This window comes from Nerophis ophidion, linkage group LG22 (assembly GCF_033978795.1).
Source record: "Nerophis ophidion isolate RoL-2023_Sa linkage group LG22, RoL_Noph_v1.0, whole genome shotgun sequence".
In the NCBI taxonomy this organism is placed as follows: domain Eukaryota; kingdom Metazoa; phylum Chordata; class Actinopteri; order Syngnathiformes; family Syngnathidae; genus Nerophis; species Nerophis ophidion.
The window spans coordinates 22007422-22019845 of NC_084632.1; the positions used below are offsets into that span (position 1 = coordinate 22007422).

The following is a 12424-nucleotide window of genomic DNA, read 5'->3' on the forward strand; positions in this document are numbered from 1 at the left end:
GTATGTATGTATATATATATGTATGTATGTATATATAGATACCCAGACACGCAGCACCTCCACAAGCCCGTGAAAGGTGAGGTTTAGACCTTTTATTAGCATGCAGCCCAGCCTCTCTGGCAGCAGTTTTTTTTAGGGCCGTGGCAAATTGTATACACAAAATAAACAATAAAACATATGAAATAATGAGTAACAGCTAAAATTCTGGTAATAACTTAAGAGCCTTGCTGGACATAGATTTGTCCTTTAAATATATGAATAAAAAATTGCCTTTTTTTAAAACAATTTTGGCATGTCATTATGTAAAGTAGACCACAACAGTAAGATTACACAAAAAATACTGAAGTCATGTCAACAAAACTGTTCGGTGCAGTTAAGATTTGTTGATAATTAATTTTTTTTGGTTAACATCAAATAATAAACCCGCTTTGATGTTGTTGTTTTTTGCGTCAATTACCTCTGCCATTCTTTGATCCTCTTCAACGGGGACAAATTTGTCATGCATTCCATGAACCAGCAGGACGGGCACAGTGAGCTCAGCATGGTACACCTCATCTCCCTCTGGCCAGTACTGCCCACTCATCATGGCACGCAGCACGAAAGCGGACACGTTGAAGGCGTTGTTTTCTTTCAGCAGCCGCTTCTCCTTTGCGCCCTGGCGAGCAAAACCTGCCCTGTAGGGAGTGTCGAGGAGAAATCACAGAGAATGTTGAATAGCCTCTCCAGAAAGATTCAGCAAATGAGGTGAGTTATTATAATAGCCATGTCTGGTTATCGCTGACATAAAGTATAAAGCAGTGGTATTTAACTAAACTATTTTGGAGGCCAAGTTTCTCCTTTTGCTATTATTTTTATTTTGTAAATTTCGGCAAACCAGCATCCTCTACAGCAGGGGTCTCAAACTCAATTGACCTGGGGGCCACTGGATTCAGAAACTGGGTGAGGCTGGGCCGCAACAAAAGCTATTTTAAAAAAATCTAACATGCACTTTTTAATGAATTCACCTTTGAATGTGTTTCCCGCCCTAGCAACATTCTTGCCAACTCTCGCGATCTTTCCGGGAAACACCCAAATATCAGTGCCCCTCCCGACTGTCTCCCAGGGCAATCATTCTCCCGGTTTTCACCCGGACAACAATATTTTGGGCGTGCCGTGATGGCACTGCCTTTAGCATCCTCTACAACCTGCCGTCTCGTCCGCTTTTCCACCATACAAACAGTGTGCCGGTCCAGTCACATATTGTACGAGGCTTCTGCAGCCCTAACTCTTCCGGGCTACAATGGGGGGGGGGGGGGGTGAATATTGTAGCCCGTAAGAGTTAGGATTGGATGGGATTCTGGGTATTTGTTCTGTTGTGTTACGGTGCGGATGTTCTCCCAAAATGTGTTTGTCATTATTGTTTGGTGTGGGTTCACAGTGTGGCACATATTTGTAACAGTGTTAAAGTTGTTTATGCGGCCACCCTCAGTGTGACCTGTATGGCTGTTGATCAACTATGTCTTGCAGTCGCTTACTTCATCTATTGACACCAAATATAACATGTGGCTGGGCTTGCACGCTGTTTGTACAGGTTTTAGAGGACGCTAAAGGCAGTGCCTCCAAGGTGCCCCCTTTAATATTTTTGTGTGGGTGAAATTTGGGTTAATCATTACCCCTAGAGGGGCACAGAAAATTGGGAGTCTCCCGGAAAAATCGAGGATATACAAGTATGACGCCGTAAAGCGCCATTCATATAAAACTCGCAGGCCGCGCCAACATTACATTTTCACATCAAGGTGCGGGCCGCAAAATAACGTCTTGCGGGCCGCAAGCGGGCCGCAAGCGGGCCGCAAGCGGGCCGCAAGCGGGCCGCGTGTTTGAGACCCCTGCTCTACAGTATATATTTGAGTTTGGCCTATTGAGGTTGTCGGATAAAGGAGCGCTCTGTTGTTTTTTTCTTTGGCAAAAAAAGTAAGTCAAAGATCATACAGCATGTTGGTGTTTTTAAGAATCTGCTGCATAAATGTGAGTTTCTCACAATTTTCTTGAACTGAACTTGCAGGCCACCAGTAGAAAAGCCCAAAGAATGAAAAAGAAAACATCTAAAACGGAACCTTGAGGAAGACCACGAGTGTAAGTTCAACACATTTGATTGATTGATAAGTTTATTGACATCTTAAATAATTGAATCAATGTAATTAGAGATGTCCGATAATAGATTTTTTGCCGATATTCCGATATTGTCCAACTCTTAATTACCGAATCCAATATAGATAGATAGATAGATAGATAGATAGATAGATGGACAGATAGTACTTTATTGATTCCTTTAGGAGAGTTCCTTCAGGAAAATTAAAATTCCAGCAGCAGTGTACAGAGTTGAGATCAATTTAAATAAAAGTAAAAAGTAAATAATGTCAACCGATACCGATATATACAGTCGTGGAATTAACACATTATTATGCCTAATTTTGTTGCGATGCCCCGCTGGATGCATTAAACAATGTAACAAGGTTTTCCAAAATAAACCAACTCAAGTTATGGAAAAAAATGCCAACATGGCACTGCCATATTTATTATTGAAGTCACAAAGTGCATTATTTTTTTAACATGCTTCAAAACAGCAGCTTGGAATTTGGGACATGCTCTCCCTAAGAGAGCATGAGGAGGTTGAGGTGTGTGTGTGTGTGGAGGGGGCGAGAGTTAGTGCTGCAAGGGGGACTGGGTATTTGTTCTGTTGTGTTTATGTTGTGTCATGGTGCAGATGTTCTCCCGAAATGTGTTTGTCATTCTTCTTTGGTGTGGGTTCACAGCGTGGCGCATATTTGTAACAGTGTTAAAGTTGTTTATACGGCCACCCTCATTGTGACCTGTATGGATGTTCAGTGTGACCTGTATGGATGTTCAGTGTGACCTGTATGGATGTTGACCAATTTTGCATTGCATTCACTTGTGTGTGTGAGACAAGCCGCACATATTATGTGATTGGGCCGGCACGCAAAGGCAGTGCCTTTAAGGTTTTTGGCGCTCTGTACTTCTCCCTACGTCCGTGTACCACTCTGTACAGCGGCGTTTTAAAAAGTCATAAATTTTACTTTTTGAAACCGATTCCGATAATTTCCGATATTACATTTTAAAGCATTTATCACCCGATAATATCGGCAGTCCGATGTTATCGGACACCTCTACATGTAATGCTTTAAGAAGGCTAATGGATGGCACAGAAAGCCAAAAGGCTTGTTCCCATTGCGGTTCATTTGATATTCATCACATTTGATACATTCAATAATAAAAGATATATAACCTGTAACATGCATATAAAAAATTACGTTAAAAAAAAGAATAAATTATGTACATATACACAGTATGCATGTCAGGTGATTTGAAAAACAATATACCGTATTTTTCGGATTATAAGTCGCTCCGGAGAATACGTCACACCGGCCGAAAATGCATAATAAAGAAGGAAAAAAACATAGTATAAGTCGCATTTTGGGGGGAAATTTATTTGATGAAATCCAACACCAAGAATAGACATTTGAAAGGCAATTTAGAATAAATAAAGAATAGTGAACAACAGGCTGAATAAGTTATACGAGGCATAAATAACCAACTGAGAAGGTTCCTGGTATGTTAACGTAACATTTTATGGTAAGAGTCATTCAAATAACTATAACATATAGAACATGCTATACGTTTACCAAACAATCCGTCACTCCTAATCGATAAATCTGATGAAATCTTCTTCTTCGATGTCGCTTCTAAACAACTCTGCCAACTCCAAAGGTATGCGCCGCTTCCTCTTGTCGTTTTCTGCTGCATATTTCACTACGTCCAGCTTGTAATCTGCAGTACATGATCTCCTTTTCGGTGCCATTTTTGTTCAGCCCTTCTCAGTTTTTATAAGTTACCGCCAACGATGAAATGATCCATTTTAAAAGCTATGGCAGTAGCATATAGCATATAGCAGTTAGCATTCCATGACCCACAATGCACTTCTGCCATGATCCTCCCCCGCCAAATTCTTATTGGTTGACGTGTGTGTGACGATTGCTGACATTTTCTTCGTCTCCTACGCGAATTACATAAATAATATTATTTGATAATTCACGGTAATGTGTTAATAATTTCACACATAAGTCGCTCCGGAGTATATGTCGCACCCCCGGCTAAACTATGAAAAAAACTGCGACTTATAGTCCGAAAAATACGGTATACAAAAAATTGGGGGTGGGGGGGTATATGACTACTATGCACATGTATATAAACACTATAACCACATATAAACCTGTTTGATGCTTCGAAGAGTTGCTGGGGATCAATTTTGATTCAGATCAGGTAGAGGTTGAGCTGAGCAGGATTTTATGGCAGTTTTAAAATTTAGTAGGGAAGTTCGAATTTTAAGTTGTGTTGGTAGTGCATTCCACTGTGTGGTGGCAAAATAGTAGAATGCAATTTTTTCCCATGAGAGTCTTGATTTTGGGCATGACGAGGTCGGAGGAACTCCCTCTCGTGTAGTACCTGTGAGCATCACATAAAATAGTTGGACAGGTACTTGGGGACAGTTTCTCTGAGTATTTTGAATACCAGGCACATTGCAATTTGGTGTACTCTTTCCTCAACTCTAAGCCATCCCAATTTGGTAAAGTGGCTTGAGTTAGGTGAGTCCTGTATGGAAGATAGTGTAGTAATCTCACCAGCTTGTTTTGGGAAGTTTGCAGTTTCGTTTTTAGTGGCTTGGGGATACTGGTGAACCATGTGGTGCAGGCAGAGTCAAAATGACACTGTATGAGGGCACCGGCAAGGGTCTTAAGTTGATAAATGCAGAAATCCTGCCCAAAAATCTAGTTTTATTATTGATCTTGGTGATTGCTTTTAGTGCCACTTTTTCACCCGAGAAAGTGTTGCCCAATATACAATCTAGGTCGGGGGTCGGCAACCTGCGGCTCTAGAGCCGCATGCAGCTCTTTAGCGCCGCCCTAGTGGCTCTCTGGAGCTTTTTCAAAAATGTATGAAAAATGGAAAAAGATGAGAGGAAAAAAATATAAAAAATGTATGTTTATTTTAATATAGTTTCTGTAGGAGGACAAACACGAGACAAACCTCCCTAATTGTTATAAAGCACACTGTTTCTATTAAACATGCTTCACTGATTCGAGTATTTGGCGAACGCCATTTTGTCCTACTAATTTTGGCGGTCCTTGAACTCACCATAGTTTGTTTACATGTACAACTTTCTCCAACTTTCGAGGACGTGTTTTATGCCACTTCTTTTTCCGTCTCATTTTGTCCACCAAACTTTTAACGTTGTGCATGAATGCACAAAGGTGAGTTTTGTTGACGTTATTGACTTGTGTGGAGTGCTAATCAGACATATTTGGTCACTGCAAGCTAATCAATGCTAACATGCGATTTAGGCTAGCTATATGTACATATTGCATCATTATGCCTCATTTGTAGGTATATTTGAGCTCATTTGGCTTCCTTTAAGTCCTCATAATTCAATTTATATCTCATGACACTATCTGTATGTAATATGGCTTTTATTTTTTTGCGGCTCCATATTTGTTTTTGTATTTTTGGTCCAATATGGCTCTTTCAACATTTTAGGTTGCCGACCCCTGATCTAGGTAAACTACCTTGTCTTTGCTGGTGATTATGGTATCACCTGCTTTACCCGTAAAGCCCGGGAATTTACCTAGGTTTTGTTTGGCCCCAAATAGGATGGACTCTGTTCAGAATCAGAAGAGGTTTTTTATTGCCATTGTTTGAGAACGAGTTCACAAACTAGGAGTTTTATTTGCCGCAATTGTGCAACATAGACATATAACACACAATAGAATAACATGAGCTGCAACTGAGCAACCAGATCTTGTTATTGTTCATGTGTCTGATGACCGAGGGGAAAAAACTGTTCAGGTGGCGGGAGGTGTTGGTCTGGATGGACCGTAAACACAAAACTTTGTGTTTGAATGAGCTCCCGGCGAGAGGACAAAAGTTGTCTTTGATCCTACCAAGAAGAAGGCTTGTAAAACTCCACTGTGTAGGATGGGAAGCAACATGAAGGTGTTCTGTTTCTTTGATGTATTGAAATCAACAGAAATATAAAGCGTAGAGGAAGCAGGGCCTGACTCCCCTCAAGACGACCTTTTCCTTGAACTGTTCAGTGACTGAGGGCAACGGCTGTGTGCAAGCGTTTTTTGAACTGTTTGTAATCAAAGGCGATGGCTGTTTACGACCCCTGTACGTTAGAAACAGCTGTTGCCATGTAATCAAGGAAAGTCCAAATAAAAGAGGAGGCGTACAATCTTTTGTCAGAGCATGGTGAGACTGTACATAGAGTACAGTCCACACGTCTCTCGTCAATTGAGCCAAATTTAATTCTTTGCTTCTTGTCTTGTTTAATAGTGTTTGAACTTGACAGTAGTCAGTAAGGTACAGTAGGCATGTATCGGTGGAATGTGATTTTCTGAATCCTGATTGAAATTCGAATACGAGCTCGCGGTTTGATAGATAATTACCTATTTGCTCATATATTAACCTCTCTATAACCTTTGAGATGGAAACAGGGCGGTAGTTTCCGGGGACAAATGTGTTTCCTTTTTGATACAGAGGGGATATTCTCGCGAGCTTGAATTCATGACATGACACCGATTGATAGACAAGCTGGTGATATGAGCAACCATTGGGGCAATCGTGACAGCTGCGTCTGAGAAATCTGGTAGGAATATCATCATGTCCTGTGGCTTTGTTTGGCTGCAGCGAGCTGAGTTTCTCTAACACATGATCAGTTTTAACTTTGACAAACTTGAAGCCATCCTTGCGTTTCTTTAACACATAATCAGTTTTAACTTTGACAAAATTGAAGTCATCCTTGCGTACCCCTTGGTTTTTGTAAAAGTCTTGGATGTGCTGTTCACTGTAGAGGCCTGAATGTGAGGGCAATTTGCTTACCAATGTGGAAGCCATGGTTGAGTAAAATCTGTTGAAACAATTTGCCACATTCAATTCGTCTGTGATGAGTGAGTCGTTTATTTTCAAATTAATGTTGGTGGTTATTGCTCTGAGACTGCTGTCGCCCAATTGTTTCAGCGTCTTCCGGAGTTTTTGCGGGTTATTTTTATTTTCCGCTATTTTTTCGTTGAAGTAACTGAATTTGGCTTTCCTGATCATATTAATTACTTTGTTTCTTAGCTTTTTGTATTCTTTAAGGAGTGGTTCAGTCCTGTTGTGTCTAAATTTCATGGCTTCTATTATGTCTGCATTGATCCAGGGATCTGTTCTGGATTTTGCCCTGGAAGCTTTCCTGGGTGCTAGCTGGTCAGATACATGCCAGAAGTTGAATTTGAAGGATGCCCATGCTTTTTCCAACGATGAGCAATTTAGTACATTTGACCAGTCCAGTCTCTCCACGGCTGCTGTTAGACTTCTCTGGTGTACTTTTTCATCGATCTGACTACTGAAGTAAACAAGCTAAGTTGTTGGTTAAGTAGCTTCTTATCCAGTTCAATACAAACTGTCTGATGCCATACTGTTGTAATTTTTTTATTAAGATGTTATGATTGATTGTGTCAAATCCTTTTGTTGAGTCCATAAACACTGAAGCAGCACATGTTTTACCATCTATTGCATTTGTGATCTCTTCCTTTATTTCGATTAAAGGCATTGAGCTTAAAATGTTCACTCGGTATCCAAATTGGTTGTCTGTGAGTGTTTCAGTTTTATTTATGAATTCGTCCAACCTGTTAAACAGTTTATCAATAATTTTCGAAAATTGTGGAAGTAGACAAACAGGTCTGTAGTATGTAAACTGGTGTTTGTCTCCGGTCTTATAAATTGGTACGACTTTTGTTATATTCCTTTTCTCTGTCAATTTGCCCATTTGAAATTAAATTAATCTAGTGGAAGGGCCATGATCTGTGGTCTGGATTATGTTTTTGTTGTTTTTTTGTTGGTTTATGAACTCTTTTTGTTCTTGTTTGCGCTCCCTTGTTTGTTTGGTTACCATGCCGACTTGTTAGTTTCACCTGCCTCTGGTGTTCGGGACACGCACCTGCTCTAATCAAGACACCCTTATTTAAGGCTGTCTTTACCAGTCAGTCGGCCTGGCGTCATTGCTTGTTTTCACGCGGCACCATAGTTCATGTTGTTTGCTTCATGCTGTGTCCAAGTAAGTTTTGCTTGTTCCAAGCCGTAGTTTATGCTGTTTGTTTCATGCCACAAGTTTTGTGTTTGTTCCACGCCATAGTTTGTTTGTTTACCTCATGCCCTGCTAAGATTCTTTGTGTTAGATTAATAAATATGTTCCTACCTGCCAGCCTTGTCCGGAATAGTCTGTTTGCATCCCGGGAGAACAAACCTCGCAGTAAGCTGCTACCCCCCCGTCATGACAGGAAGAACATTTAATTGTTCTGCTTGTCACTATTGGGAACAGTGGTCGGCAATCATTGTTCCAGCAAGATGTGGTTTTCAGTAAGTCTTACTTGAGAAAACTCCAGGTGAGCAGTGGAGAGAGGCAATGGAGGACACAGGTAGGCAAGTTGAACACGGAGCACAGGCTGGGCTCTAGGGCTGTGGGACCACCTCCGTTAATCATCACCATCTTGTGGATCTGTTCTGGGTACTCGTGGGCCAGGAAGGTACAAAACGACACACTGGAGCAAGCAGAAAAAAATTCTGGTTACACTCCTGGTAAATTGCATGTTTTCACTGGTTTTCTTTGGTGTCTATATATTTCATTATGAATACAGTTCCTATACATTCCCAACAACCTTTTAAATATTTCATTGGATTAATAAATAGTATACATTACCTAACCAAAATGTTCTGCCACCTGTGTCTCTGGTGTCTTAAAGCACAGTGTTGTTCAATCTTTTCTGAGCCAAGGCACATTTTTTTCATTGTAAAAATCTTGAGGCACACCACCAGCCGATATTGACAGTAAAAAGTCGTTCTTGCAATTGATGGATATGAATTCAAACCATAACCAACCCATGGATTACTGTAGCTCTTGCCTCAAAGTGGGTGTCCTGTCACAAGCTGTCACATCACGCCGTAACTTATTTAGAGTGTTTTTTGTGTTTTCCTGTGTGTAGTGTTTTAAATCTTGTCTTGCGCTTGTATTTTGTTGTTTATGGTCATGTCATGTTCGGATGTACTTTGTGGACGCCATCTGCTGCTCCACGCCCTGGAAGTCTTTGCTGTCCTCCAGCATTCTGTTTTTGTTTACTTTGCAGCCAGTTCAGTTTTAGCTTCGTTTTACATAGCCATCCCTAAGCTTCAATGCCTTTTCTTAGAGGCACTTGCCTTTTGTTTATTTTTGGTGTAAGCATTAGATACCTTTTTACCTGCACGCTGCCTCCCGCTGTCGTCTGCATATGGTGATCACAACAAACCATGTTCCCAACAGTGATATGGAAGAGTATTACACGGTTACTCTGCCGAGCTCTAGACAGCACAGACACTCAACAACGGCACATTTGCGGGTCATAATTACTGGTTTGCAAAAAATATTTTTAACACAATTCGGTGGAATTACACAATCTCCCAAGGCAATATCTCATGGTACACTAGTGGGCCGTGGCACAGTGGTTGAAAAACACTGTCTTGAAGAGTTAAAGGTTTAAATTGTGATAATTTGACCTGTCTCTACAAGGGATGTAACGATAAACATTATAACGATAAACCACGCTAAAACTCCTGACAGTTAGTATTACTGTTAATTAAAATATTGCAAAATGGTGATTGATGACAAAACTTTTTAACTCACAGATCAGTGACACGGCTCATTTCCTTAAGAAACAAGATATGGCCCCGTATGGAAAAGGTTTGACACCAGTAACCAACAAAAAACATTTTGTGACTTTTACAACCTTTGTGGGGTCCAAACAAGATACATTTTCATATTGACCTCTTTCAGTCTCAAATAATCATTGATGGAATGTCTGCAAGGATAACTTGTTGGCATCTATAGAAAATAAAGGTCCAACTACCTTATATGTCGCAACATGGGGCTAAGCCTCGCATGCTGTTTTTTTGCTTACGGCACATTAGAACATTTGGAAGGTGAAAAAGTTTGGGCATCTGGTCTACATAGTCAAACGTGATCCTTTTCTCTATGTTTTACCCGAGCCAAAGCTGATTCGATACTATGAATGTGTTTAATCATCCATCCATCCATCTACTTCCGCTTATCCGAGGTCGGGTCGCGGGGGCAACAGCCTAAGCAGGGAAACCCAGACTTCCCTTTCCCCAGCCACTTCGTCTAGCTCTTCCCGGGGGATCCCGAGGTGTTCCCAGGCCAGCCGGAAGACATAGTCTTCCCAACGTGTCCTGGGTCTTCCCCGTGGCCTCCTACCAGTTGGACGTGCCCTAAACACCTCCCTAGGGAGGCGTTCGGGTGGCATCCTGACCAGATGCCCGAAACACCTCATCTGGCTCCTCTCGATGTGGAGGAGCAGCGGCTTTACTTTGAGTTCCTCCCGGATGGCAGAGCTTCTCACCCTATCTCCACACGGCGGAGGAAACTCATTTCGGCCGCTTGTACCCGTGATCTTATCCTTTCGGTCATGACCCAAAGCTCATGACCATAGGTGAGGATGGGAACGTAGATCGACCGGTAAATTGAGAGCTTTGCCTTCCGGCTCAGCTCCTTCTTCACCACAACGGATCGGTACAACGTCCGCATTACTGAAGACGACGCACCGATCCGCCTGTCGATCTCACGATCCACTCTTCCCTCACTCGTGAACAAGACTCCTAGGTACTTGAACTCTTCCACTTGGGGCGGGGTTTCCTACCCAACTCCACCCTTTTCCGGGCGAGAACCATGGACTCGGACTTGGAGGTGCTGATTCTCATTCCGGTCGCTTCACACTTGGCTGCTAACTGATCCAGTGAGAGCTGAAGATCCCGGACAGATGAAGCCATCAGGACCACATCATCTGGAAAAAGCAGAGACCTAATCCTGCGGTCACCAAACCGGAACCCCTCAACGCCTTGACTGCGCCTAGAAATTCTGTCCATAAAAGTTATGAACAGAATCGGTGACAAAGGACAGCCTTGGCGGAGTCCAACCCTCACTGGAAATGTGTTCGACTTACTGCCGGCAATGCGGACCAAGCTTTGGCACTGATCGTACAGGGAGCGAACCGCCACAATAAGACAGTCCGATACCCCATACTCTCTGAGCACTCCCCACAGGACTTCCCGAGGGACACGGTCGAATGACTTCTCCAAGTCCACAAAGCACATGTAGATTGGTTGGGCAAACTCCCATGCACCCTCAAGAACCCTGCCGAGAGTATAGAGCTGGTCCACAGTTCCACGACCAGGACGAAAACCACACTGTTCCTCCTGAATCCGAGGTTCAACTATCCGGCGTAGCCTCCTCTCCAGTACACCTGAATAAACCTTACCGGGAAGGCTGAGGAGAGTGATCCCACGATAGTTGGAACACACCCTCCGGTTCCCCCTTCTTAAAGAGAGGAACCAACACCCCGGTCTGCCAATCCAGAGGTACCGCCCCCGATGTGTACGCGATGCTGCAGAGTCTTGTCAACCAAGACAGCCCCACAGCATCCAGAGCCTTAAGGAACTCCGGGCGGGTCTCGTCCACCCCCGGGGCCTTGCCACCGAGGAGCTTTTTAACTACCTCAGCGACCTCAGCACTGCTTCCTCATAGGAAGACGTGTTGGTGGGATTGAGGAGGTCTTCGAAGTATTCCTTCCACCTATCCACAACATCCGCAGTTGAGGTCAGCAGAACACCATCCGCACCATACACGGTGTTGATAGTGCACTGCTTCCCCTTCCTGAGGCGGTGGACGGTGGTCTAGAATCGCTTCGAAGCCATCCGGAAGTAATTTTCCATGGCTTCCCCGAACTCCTCCCATGTCCGAGTTTTTGCCTCAGCGACCGCTGAAGCCGCACACCGCTTGGCCTGTCGGTACCTGTCCACTGCCTCCGGAGTCTTATGAGCCAAAAGGACCCGATAGGAATCCTTCTTCAGCTTGACGGCATCCCTCACCGCTGGTGTCCACCAAGGGGTTTTAGGATTGCCGCCCCGACAGGCACCAACTACCTTGCGGCCACAGCTCCGATCAGCCGCCTCGACAATAGAGGTGCGGAACATGGTCCACTCGGACTCAATGTCCAGCACCTCCCTTGTGACATGTTCGAAGTTCTTCCGGAGGTGGGAATTGAAACTTTCTCTGACAGGAGACTCCCAGCAAACCCTCACAATGCGTTTGGGCCTGCCAGGTCGGTCCGGCATCCTCCCCCACCATCGCAGCCAACTCACCACCAGGTGGTGATCGGTAGAAAGCTCCGCCCCTCTCTTCACCCGAGTGTCCAAAACATAAGGCCGCAAATCTGATGACACAACTACAAAGTCGATCATGGAACTGCGGCCTCGGGTGTCCTGGTGCCAGGTGCACATATGGACA

At 43.4% G+C, this 12424-nt stretch overlaps 1 protein-coding gene across 1 annotated transcript in view; it reads right to left on the reverse strand.

Moving 5' to 3' along the window:
* abhd8b (abhydrolase domain containing 8b) overlaps positions 1-12424 on the reverse strand; it is a 53348-nt gene that overhangs the window by 8623 nt on the left and 32301 nt on the right. Inside the window, exons 3-4 of the mRNA XM_061883496.1 lie at positions 8463-8633; positions 458-674 (exon numbers count right to left, since the gene is read on the reverse strand). Coding sequence (XP_061739480.1) covers positions 458-674; positions 8463-8633 — 388 coding nt within the window. The remainder of the gene's footprint in view (positions 1-457; positions 675-8462; positions 8634-12424) is intronic.